The 11,474-nt window shown below is 41.1% G+C and overlaps 1 protein-coding gene across 1 annotated transcript; it reads left to right on the forward strand.

Moving 5' to 3' along the window:
- Positions 1–7,044: 7,044 nt before the first annotated feature.
- Positions 7,045–11,049, forward strand: RPL24 (ribosomal protein L24). Its single transcript, XM_045851663.1, has 6 exons — positions 7,045–7,156; positions 7,280–7,355; positions 7,919–8,029; positions 8,478–8,614; positions 8,910–8,973; positions 9,577–11,049. Exons 1-6 carry the CDS (start codon positions 7,152–7,154, stop codon positions 9,655–9,657), a joined length of 474 nt encoding a protein of 157 aa, XP_045707619.1. The 5' UTR covers positions 7,045–7,151; the 3' UTR covers positions 9,658–11,049.
- Positions 11,050–11,474: the final 425 nt, after the last annotated feature.

Below are 11,474 nucleotides of genomic sequence, written 5' to 3' on the forward strand. Positions count from 1 at the left end.
AGCTCCACAGGAAGTGGGTTGTCCTGCCATAGTGAGTACCTAAGGCTCCTCCCCTTATAATATAAGACGTATGCCAAGACAAAGAAATATGGCCCAAATTAAAGAACAGATCAAAACTCCAAGAAAAAAACTAAGCAACAAGGAGATAGCCAACCTATCAGATGCAGAATTCAAAACACTGTAATCAGGATGCGCACAGAAATGATTGGGTAAAGATGCAAAATAGAGGAAAAAGTGAAGGCTATGAAAAGTGAAATAAAGAAAAATATACAGGGAACAAACAGTGAAGGGAAGGAAACCGGGACTCAAATCAATGGTCTGGACCAGAAGGAAAAAATATACATTCAGCCAGAACAGAATGAAGAAATAAGAATTTTAAAAAAAAATGAGGAGAGCTTAAGAACCTCTGGGACAACTTTGAACATTCCAACATCCAAATCATCGGGGTGCTGGGAGGAGAACTGGAAAAGAAAGAATGGAAAACTTACTTAAAAATATAATGAAAGAGAACTTCCCCAATCTGGTGAAGGAAATAGACTCCCAGGAAGTTCAGGAAAGTAATTTCTTTTGGGACTCAAGAGAGTTCCAAAGAAATTGGACCTAAGGAGAAACACACCAAGACACATCATAATTAAATTACCCAAGACTAAACAGAAGGAGAGAATCTTAAAAGCAGCAAGAGAAAAGGAGACAGTTACCTACAGATGAATTCCCATAAGGTTATCAGCTGATGTCTCAAAAGAAACCTTGCAGGTAAGAAGGGGCTGGAAGAAAGTATTTGAAGTCATGAAGGCAAGGGTCTACATCCAAGATTACTCTATCCAGCAAAGCTTTCATTTAGAACGGAAGGGCAGATAAAGTGCTTCCCAGATAAGGTCAAGTTAAAGGAGTTGATCATCACCAAGCCCTTACTATATGAAATGTTAAAGGGACTTATCTAAGAAGAAAATCAAAACTGTTAACAGGAAAATGACAATAAACTCACAACTATGAACAAATGAACCTAAAAAACAAAAACAAAAAAACAAACTAAGGAAACAGCTAGAACAGGAACAAAATCACAGAAATGGAGATCACATGGAGCGTTATCAGCAGGGAGAAGGGGTACAGAAAATGATGGGTAAGGTAAAGGGAATAAGAAGCACAAATGGATGGTACAGAATAGACAGAGGAGAGTTAAGAATAGCATAGGAAATGGAGAAGCCAAAGAACTTATATCTATGATTCACAGACATAAACTAGGGGGGTGGAATACTGGTGGGAGGGGAGGTTCAGGGTGGAGAGGGATAAAAGGGAGAAATTGGGACAACTGTAATAGCATAATCAATAAAATATACTAAAAGGTTAATACTTTAAAAAATAAAATTTACATACAGTGAAATGCTCAAATCTTACATGAACATTTCCTGAATTTGACAAATTGTGTGATTAACCTTAAACCCATAAAAATATAGATTACCACTAACACACAAAGTTCCCCTATAGGCCTCACCATTCAATCCTTCCTCTCCCCTCCGAGAAGCAATCACTGTTCTGATTTTCCTTTCTTTCACCACAGATTACTTTTGAGTGTTGTAGAATTTGGTATGTACAGAGTCATACAGTATATACTTTTTGTAAATCTTCTTTCACTTAGCATAATAGTTCTGGAACTCATGTTGATGTGTAAAATCAATAGTTCATTCCACTTTATTTCTGAGTAGTAGTGTATTGTTTAAGTATGTATTATAGTTTGCTTATATATTCACCTGTTGATGGGGCACCTAGACTGTTTCCTGTGGGGATTATGAATAAAGATGCTACAAACATTCCTGTATGCAACTTTTTTGCTTTAAATTTTTTAAATTACAAAATAATACAGGTGGTGTTTACTTTTCCTATTTTTCAGGAATGAATTGTGGGACTTAAATCTTTTCATCAAAAGCAGATTACCATTGTTTGAACCTTTTTACCATGGAAAAGTAATTAAAAGAATACATCACAATTTAGAGACTTTCCCTGCCAAACACCCAGCTTCAACCATTATCCACTCCTGGTCAGCCATTTTTTTATCCATGCCCTTACCTATTGGATGGTCCTCCCATTATTTTAAGGCAAATCCCAGCCATCTTGCTGTTTCATCTGTAAATAGTGAGTATATGTATCTGGAAAAGTAAACTTTTAAAAATTAAACATGACAGTTTGATGATAATACCTAAAGGATTTAGTAATACAACTTGATATCATCAAAAAATCCAATCAGTTTTCAAACTACCCTATTGCCTATCCAGCTTGTTTGTTCAACTGGACCTCATATAAGATCCACACATTGCAATTGGTTATAGAGGCTCTCAAATTTCTTTTCATCAACCAGTGTATTTACATAGGGCCCGGCACTCAGGAGAACTCCATACATGGGGTTTAATGCTTTGCAGTCACTGTCTTGAAAGTCAATAATTGTGCCTTTGAATTTGTCCTGTAAGTGAAGTGCAGTGGGACACTTGAGTACATGCTAGGGTCTTGGAGTCTCAGCTCCCACGTGGGCCTATGTCCTGGGGCCTCCTCACTTTATCAGGCCCGGTCCTAGACAGCCCTGGGTTTGCGGTGGGTCAGCAGATACCAGCCTCTGCCTCTCTGGCTTCTCTCCAAAGCTGGCAGCACCACTGTGTATACTGCCAGCTGCTCGATGCCCACCTACACCCCCACGGTATTGCTGGTTCGCTGCAGGCTGCACTAGGAGGACGCTGGAGGGAGATGGCTGACCTCACTCCCGTGCCCCTGCTAGCAAGTGAACGAAGTTAATGTGAAAGGTGGAGCGACAGACTGCAAAATAAATAGTTTAACATGTTAGTACCTTAAACAGCATCTTTTACCTGCTCTTGGCAAAAACAAAAACAAACCCACACTGGAGTTCCTTAAAATTAGTTATGCAGCTAGTCCTGTCGGTAGGTACTCCCCAGACCCCTGGCCAAGTCTCCCTTCCTCCCTTTCTCAATTTACATGTTGTTGAAGAAATTGTCATGCCAACTGCACCCCTGCGGAGTCATTTCACATTTCCCTCTGTCCCCCTGTACTTAATATGTGATAGATTAGATGTATATTTTTAAAAGATACTTTATAATTTTTAATTTTAAGAGTAATTCGGGAGAGATGGGTGGGTGGGCTGGAATGGGAGTAAAGAACAGAAAAATGTACTTGAACAATGATTAAAATATTTTTTAAAGATTTTATTTATTTATTTTTAGAGAGGGAAGGTAGGGAGAAAGAGACAGAGAGAAACATCAATGTGCAGTTGCTGGGGGCCACGGCCTGCAACCCATGTATGTGGCCTGACTGGGAATCGAACCTGCGACACTTTGGTTCGCAGCCTGTGCTCAATCCACTGAGCTATGCCAGCCAGGGCCAAAATATTAAAAAAAGAATAATTCATGATTTTTAATTTTAATAGTGCTTCATAATTTCAAAGACATCTTCATAATTTTTAATTCTGTATAATTTTTAAACCTAGTAATTTTCTAACCTAGTGGCTAGGCATTACTTTCAAAGCCCTTCTTGAAGGCAATGCCTCAGAGTCTTGGGATTAACCAGCCTGCTGGGAACTATGGTGGTAGATTGTAATAAAGATATAGTCCTTCCTACACCTGAGAAAACCAAGTTATTGAAAGAACACCCTCAGAATGCACTTACTTGGTTTCCAGGGGTGGTAAACACCGAGATGCACTATCCAGATCCCTCTTTGAGCAAGGGCTTGCTGCCCAACACGGGGCTTCGTGGCCAGCAGCACCCTCAGCTGTCAGCAGGGTCTGGCTCAGTTGCTGGGAACCACCTCCCCTAAGTCATGACTCTTAACACACATCTGGTGACTAAGCAACATGGGGGTGCAAAGAGCCTTGATCATTTGGCCCAAAGTAGGACACTCCAACAGGCAGTATTTGTTCCAGAGCACCTAGCAGGGCTGAGGTTCAGTTAGGCCAACAATTTATTTAACTTCTGCTTAATACTGCTTTCTCCTGCTTCTTTCACAGGACTCGTCGATCCCTAATAAATATCCTGCACCCTAAGTTTGGTCTCAGTAGCTACTTCCTGAGAAGCCAGCCTGTGATACTAAGTGATGTCATCCCACATATTCTACTATCTACTACTACCACACAGTTCCACCTTAATGTTCTATGGCATCCTAAACTGAGTCTTTCCAAAACTGACCGGTTCCCCAACAAATATGTTCCTTCCCCCGTCTTCTTCTGACAAATGATGTCACTATCTGCTAAGTCCTCATTTTCATAACTGCCTTACCTGCTGTATTACCAATGCTATATTAACAAATTATTCCCAAAACAATAAACATTTATGATCTCACAGGTTCTATGGGTTCAGAATTCAAGAGGGTTTGTCTGGGTGGGAACTGGAAGAACGAGGAACATGTTCTGCCCCAGAGCCTCTGGAGGGAGCCCAGAGACCTGGGTTTTAGTCTAGTGACACTGATTTCAGACCTCTGGCCTCCAGAATTGAAAGAGAATACATTTTTAATTTTTTACATTTCCAATATTTTAGGCTACCAATTTTGTGGTAATTTGTAGTAGCAACCAGAGGAATTTCATAACAGTAGGTGAAGTATATATAAAGATGAAGAAGCAATGAAGAATGCTCTGTCCTCAGGAGGTACATAAAGCTGAGCACCAACTTTTGGTTCAGAGTTGCTCCACAAATAAAGGGAATAGAATACAGCTGAGCCTTTTTTAAATTTGTAAAAAAATTGTATTTATTTATTTTTAGAGAGGGAAGGGAGGGAGATAGAGAGAGAGAAACATCAATGTGCGGTTGCTGGGGGCCATGGCCTACAACCCAGGCATGTACCCTGACTGGGAATTGAACCTATGACACTTTGGTTCGCAGCCTGTTGGGAACAAGGAAATTAAGAACTAAATTTAACCTTAATAGACAAGAAACACCCTGTAGCTAAAAAGAAATGATAAAAGAGACAGAGTACAGTTAAAGCAAACATCCTGTGTCTAGCAGACGCTCTCCCCTGGGTAGGCTAGATAAGCAGTGCTTTGTAGTTTTTTTAATGAGAAAATAGAAAACTAGCTAGCTAGAGCCAGGAGATTACTAGGTTAATGAACAAACATCCTGCCTTCCCGCCTTATGAAAGAATGCTTGGTTTGAAATTCCCACGCGCGGTCTTTGTAAGCGAATTACTAACTGCCACGTCTGCTTCTGTATAACGCTTGCTTGCTCGCCCATATATAAGAATGTAGTTGTAAGCGCTAGGCACGTCTCTCGTTTGCAGCTCCTTGCGGGCACTGTGTCACTGGACACTTTGAGAGTTCGCCCCTGCGCAGGTTAAACTTGGCCAATAAAGTAACATCTTTGATACTCTGAAAGTCTCCGATATTTGTCCTCGAGTTTGCTGGATGCTACACAGCCCACATTCAATCCACTGAGCTATGCCAGCCAGGGCTTCAGCTGAGCCTTTGGCCTATAAAAGTGTAAGGATAAAGTCAGCAAAAATGTATTTATGGTATTGTAAACTTGTGCTTTCTGACACTACATAAAATGGTTTTAGGAATTTCTGCAACATTGCTTCTTATTCCGGGAGTGTTTGATTTAAGGTGTGATATATACACATTGTGTTACAAAAGAGCCATGAAATGCCAGCTCAAGAATGTCATCTCAAGAGTAAAAGAGCTAAAATCCTTAATCTAGTTTCCTGCTTTTCCTGCACAGAGCTAGTCCAGCCAACCATAATTCTGAAGACTAATAAAACAAAATATTTGTAAAATTCCTGGGAAGAAACTGTAAATGCTGGGGTTCTGTGGGGCAAACAAAACCAAATTCCCACAGGTAAATCTTGGCTCCACACTCTACTCACATCCAGCTCATGAATTTGAAGAAGCCAGGACTATTCCAGGAAACACACACACACATATTTTTAACGATCAAATATTTCTTTAATTAGCAGTGACTTAAAAACAGAGTAGGATGAATGTTAGAGTTGATTAACTTCACGGAAGCCTGTGGCATTCATTTGCGTATAGGCTACATAGACACTATCTTCCCAAAGTATACCAGGTATTCTTAACAGCTGGTCAGAGTTGGCCATACGGTCAAATTCTTCCTCTGCTTTTCACTGCCACTCAGTTCTGTTAACACAGAACTGAGACTGGTTCCAGCGTGACTGTACAGTTTCCTTAACATTAATCAGCCACTTTATTGGACTTTCCAAATCTCTTCAACGACCTACTTACGAAACGTTTTTAGGGGTAAGCTGCTTACCTCTAAATAGCATACTCCTTTACAAAGCATGTCAATCAGTACATTTGTTTCCTAGGATTGCCTCATGACATTCCCCATCCATTAAATATGCTTAAGTATCTAGCATTACAGAAGTGCTCAGGAGATGGAGGCGTTGACCCTCCTGTAGGTCTGGCCAGAGCTCTTATCCAGGCTCCCAGTTTGGGCTTTCCCCTTCTCTGCACAACCAAACGTCCCTGGGCTCCATTAGGAAGCAGCTCCACAACGTAGCTCTTCCCCGATGGCAGTCGTCATTTTGCGGTACTATGACGCTTAGTTGCTGGGGATTTAGTAAAAACTGAATAAACTAATATATGTAAATGATTTAGCACACGTCCTGCCAGAGCACTCAATGAAAGTTAATTATAAATAATGCAAAGAGCCATGAAGCCCGACTCGATTCGCACGGCCTGGAAGACTGTTCAGATGTCACTGCTTTTTTTCTGCAAATTGTGAATCTATTACAATTTAATGTCGTTGATTGAGGAAATGGGTCAACGCAGAGGGCAGAAAAGTGACTTTAAGTTTTACCTGCGGGGTATTCGTCTGTGGGTCACTGAACTATAAGAGGGAGAGTTCACATTCCTGCAGCAGGATGGTGGCTCTAAGACACTTGACCTAGGAGAGGATAACTCCGAAATCAGCTGTCTCAGCCACAGACTTTCCACCGACTCTTGCAGAACTCTTCACAGAAAAAAAAACCAAAAAACTGCGCCTCAGAAAACGTAGATCCATGGCCTTGCTTGAGTGATGTCATCACCGAGCGCCGGGGTTAGAGGAGGGAATTGGGGGAGGAGACTGTTTCCATGACCCTATAAGGCTTTTTCCCGTGATCCTCTCCTCCTTTTCACCATCTTTCCTTCTTCCCGGCCGCCGCAGCCATGAAGTAAGCGAGACTCTTGCATCCCAATCCTCTTCCATCTGCTGACAGATCGCCCCCCTGGTGTCCCGCACATGGCTTCTCCTTGCCATAGAAACCCTCCCTAATAGGCTTTCGCTTTTGTTACAGGGTCGAGCTGTGCAGTTTCAGTGGGTACAAGATCTACCCCGGACACGGGAGGCGCTACGCCAGGACCGACGGGAAGGTGATAGGCCGCGTGGGCTAAATGCGATTTGTGCCCCGAAGAGGAACGACCGGTCTAATTCGGTCTAGGCGGGTTCATTTACCACACCATTCTTGATCCGTGGAAGGCTTGCTTCGGGGACCCTGGGCTCAATGGTTGTAGGGATCAGGAGCCTCTACGCGAACCCTCCTTGAATTTTGATCTAGTGTGTTTCAGGTCGGAAATGAGTTTGTGTAATTTCAGTCCCCCAGTGTGAGACAAAATCAGGCTACTTTATGGAAACTGGACCTTTGGGAATCCCGTGAGGGACAGGAACTGGATGCCTCCCAGAATTTGACACCCCACCCTCCCCTGCGACAGGAATTTAGCCTTGCCTGCTGTTAAAAGCCAGGACCGAATACAAAGATCACGGTGCCACCCAGATACCTTCCAGTTGTGTGACAAGCCATTTGGTCTCTGGGCTCAACTTAATAAAATAAGAATATGAAACTAATAAATTAATTTGCTACGGATTTCAAGCCCAACCTTTTTCTACTTTGCATAGTTGAGTAGGTAACTTCTGTACTTGCAACTTGTCGCCACAGGTGTTCCAATTTCTTAATGCAAAATGCGAGTCGGCGTTCCTTTCCAAGAGGAATCCTCGACAGATAAACTGGACTGTCCTCTACAGAAGAAAGCACAAAAAGGGACAGTCGGTAAGTGAAATGCGCTTTGATGTATGGGGCTGTCTCTGAAGTTGTTTAAACTCTGATCAGTTGCTGCTCTGAAAAATTGTAACTAAAGTGATACAGTACGGGAATGTGCTCTGAAACTGTAAGTCATCAAACAGTGAAGTGAAAATGGTTAATATAAACAGTGTCTCTTCACTGTTAATGTCTTACTAGGTTCATGGTAAATGCCAAATTGAAATTTTAAAGCATCCCTTTGCCACATCTGGTAATACTGATACCCTGACTTCTAGCCTCCAGAAACTGAGAAATAAATTTCTGTTGTTTATAGACCACTTGGCCTATAATGGACTAGAGCAAAAACTAGTCTTAAAAGACTTCATTTCCCATGCCTCAAAGACTTACTGGTTCATTTCTCGCCTGAATTCATGAAGCTCGGTTCATAGGTGTGCTCCCCATCTTTTTTGTTTTGCAGGAAGAAATTCAAAAGAAGAGAACCCGCCGGGCAGTCAAATTCCAGAGGGCCATCACTGGTGCATCTCTTGCTGATATAATGGCCAAGAGGAATCAGAAACCTGAAGTTAGGAAAGCTCAACGAGAACAAGCTATCAGGTGAGGAAACCCTCACTAAGAGCATTTTTAGGTCTAGTGATCAGAAGTTTATAACGTAGTCTGAAAGGTTTGTTGAAATTTCTAACTGCGATGAAAGCTATTGTATAGTATGTGTGTGTTAAAGTAGCTTGGTGGTTAATGACGTTGACAACCCCTTTGGAATTACCCTAAAAATAATTGGAGGTGGGGAAGGAATATGATAATTCTACTTTTCCAAACCACTGCATTTCCTTGTTAATAAGCTATATCCTTGAGGAGTAAAGTGCTTTGCCTTATGTTATTTTTAATCCTACAGGGCTGCCAAGGAAGCAAAAAAGGCTAAGCAAGCATCTAAAAAGACAGCAATGGCTGCTGCTAAGGTAATTGTGATGGTTCTGGATTTCTTATTTAAAACAACAGGAAAACTTGCTTATGATACTAATTGTGGTAATAAAAGTTTTGAGTTTTTTTTTTTAAATAAGATTTTTATTTATTTTTAGAGAGGGAAGGGAGGGCGGGAGGGAGAGAGAGAGAGAAACAGAAACATCATGTGCGGTTGCTGGGGGCTGTGGCGTGCAACCCAGGCATGTACCCTGACTGGGAGTCGAACCTGCCACACTTTGGTTTGCAGCCCGCGCTCCATCCACTGAGCTATGCCAGCCAGGGCAAGTTTCGAGTTTTTAAAGACTTTAGTGCAAGGCTCTAATGGAAGTGATATTGATAACTGATTTCTGAATGTTTTGTTACTTAAAGTTTATTTTGAAATTTTAAATGTAAAGAAAGTTTACACAGCTTTTCTCAATGTTACTGAATTAGAAAACTATAGTAAAAAAAAAAATACAGTCCTAAATGACAAACAAAAATATCCTTTTTGTTCTTAAGATACAATTAAGTATCCCACACTGGACATAAGGGGTGATTAAAAAGGAAATTGCATGGAATAATACCTGCATGGAATAATACCACGTAACATCTTTTTACAGGCTCCCACAAAGGCAGCACCTAAGCAAAAGATTGTGAAGCCTGTGAAGGTTTCTGCTCCTCGTGTTGGTGGAAAACGCTAAGTTGGCCAATCAGATTTTTAAATAAAGACTTACCAAGTTAAGAATTTAGGAACTAAATTTTTTTTAAGATTTGATTTGTTTTCTTAAAGAGGGGAAGGGAGGGAGAAAGGGAGAGAAACATCAGTGTGAGAGATCGGTTGCCTCTTCTACACACCCTGACCAGGCTCACCCCGACTGGGTACCGAACCCCCAATTCAAACATGTGCTTTCGCTGGGGATCAAACTGGCAACCTTTCAGTTTGTGGAACACAGTGCCCAGACAACTGAGCCACACTGATCAGGGCAAGAGCTAAGTTTTTTGAAAGATTAATTTCTCTGGAATACTGCCTCCTAATGCAAAGTTTCGTAGTAGGAGAGATGTTAGGCCAAATGCATGGTTAAATGCTAGCTTTGCTCTGATGAGGTACAAGGGCACATTATAGACTGCACTGCATACTGTCTTGTGGCTGTAAGTACTAGGATGCAGTGTATGAGTTAAGGTGCCATTTATTCCATTGCTTTTGTCTGTAGGAAGATCTTTATTTTCTTGTTAAATTAGCCTCTTTTGTGACAAGTAGACACATTTTATATTGGGTTTGCCTTTTGTTCACTGGTAATGTCACCTTTTAACCATTAGCTTGATAACTGAGTTGTAAGCACTTAAAACTATCAGATGTATTTGTCTGCTCTTATTTTCAAAAAAGAAGTTTAAGTGATGAGCACATCTTCAGTAAAATATACTTAGAAATTTCCAAAGCAGTTCATTGAGCTGGGAGTTTGACAGAGCCATAGATAAAATTGGAGAAATGCCTGAGTAGCCCGCTTATGTTTGGGAGATGCTTGTATATAAAATGTGATATGGGAAGTAGCAGTGATCGTAATTTATGATAAGAATAGCCTTCCACAGAAAGTAGATCATATTACCTGCATGTACCACATTGTGCCAAGTTTCAGGGACACAATGAACAAGTCATATCCTCTTGAGAAACATGCTTTTCCATATGAAAATACTATGTGAGGGGGAAATCAGACATCAACACTCCCTCCCCCCCCCATTTTATCCAAAGTGGTAGAATTTATTCTTTATAGCACGTGTTGAATTCAGGTGTTTTTCTTGGTGTGGGGAGTAACAAGTCAATAACAGTTCCTTGGGGAGACTAAGTTAAATGATGTGTAAAATCAATATAAGAAATATGCAAGATGCACTGACTAGCTTTTGCTTAGAAATGCTAAGATTTTGCTTGAATAAAAGAAACCTTTTTTTGTTGTGATAATATGTCCTTTGGGAAAATAAGATCATTATTCCGCTGTGAACAAGGAAATCTTAAAAAAACCAAAATACCCTACTTGAATGCTGAGCTATGGAGTCTAAATTTTTGGCCACAGAATAAAAAATCCCATTGAAGCACTGTTTTTTGGTGTAAGTGTGTTAATGAACTGGAACTGCCAGTTTGGTTACCCTTAAGAACTACAAAAGCTCATGTGTGGAGACAGGCTCCCCCAGGTTGAGAGCCGTGTACAGGATCTCTCAGGTGACGTCATTAGTCTGGTGGTTTAGTCAGAATTTGCCATCTTACTCATTAAGTTGACAGTTTCAAGTGTACTCACATTGTTGGGCAACCATCCCACCATCTATCTACAGGACTTTGCCACCTTTCCAGATTGTCTCAAGCAATTCCCATGCCCCACACCCCTCCCCCCACCTCCAAAGCCCCTGGGTCCATCTTTCTGTCTAGGGAATTTGACTTGGGATATCAGGTGAGTGGACTCACACAGTATTGGCTCCACTGTGTACTTTTTAATGCCTCATCATTTTCCAAGGTTTTTGTTTTTTAAGA

The sequence above is a fragment of the Phyllostomus hastatus genome, unplaced genomic scaffold (assembly GCF_019186645.2).
Source record: "Phyllostomus hastatus isolate PE091 unplaced genomic scaffold, TTU_PhHast_1.1 phas_contig_86, whole genome shotgun sequence".
In the NCBI taxonomy this organism is placed as follows: Eukaryota; Metazoa; Chordata; class Mammalia; order Chiroptera; family Phyllostomidae; genus Phyllostomus; species Phyllostomus hastatus.

Coding starts and splice junctions, on each gene's coding strand:
- RPL24 (XM_045851663.1), top strand. Junction 8,615..8,909: donor CAACGAGAACAAGCTATCAG/GTGAGGAAACCC, acceptor TTAATCCTACAG/GGCTGCCAAGGAAGCAAAAA. Junction 8,974..9,576: donor CAGCAATGGCTGCTGCTAAG/GTAATTGTGATG, acceptor ATCTTTTTACAG/GCTCCCACAAAGGCAGCACC.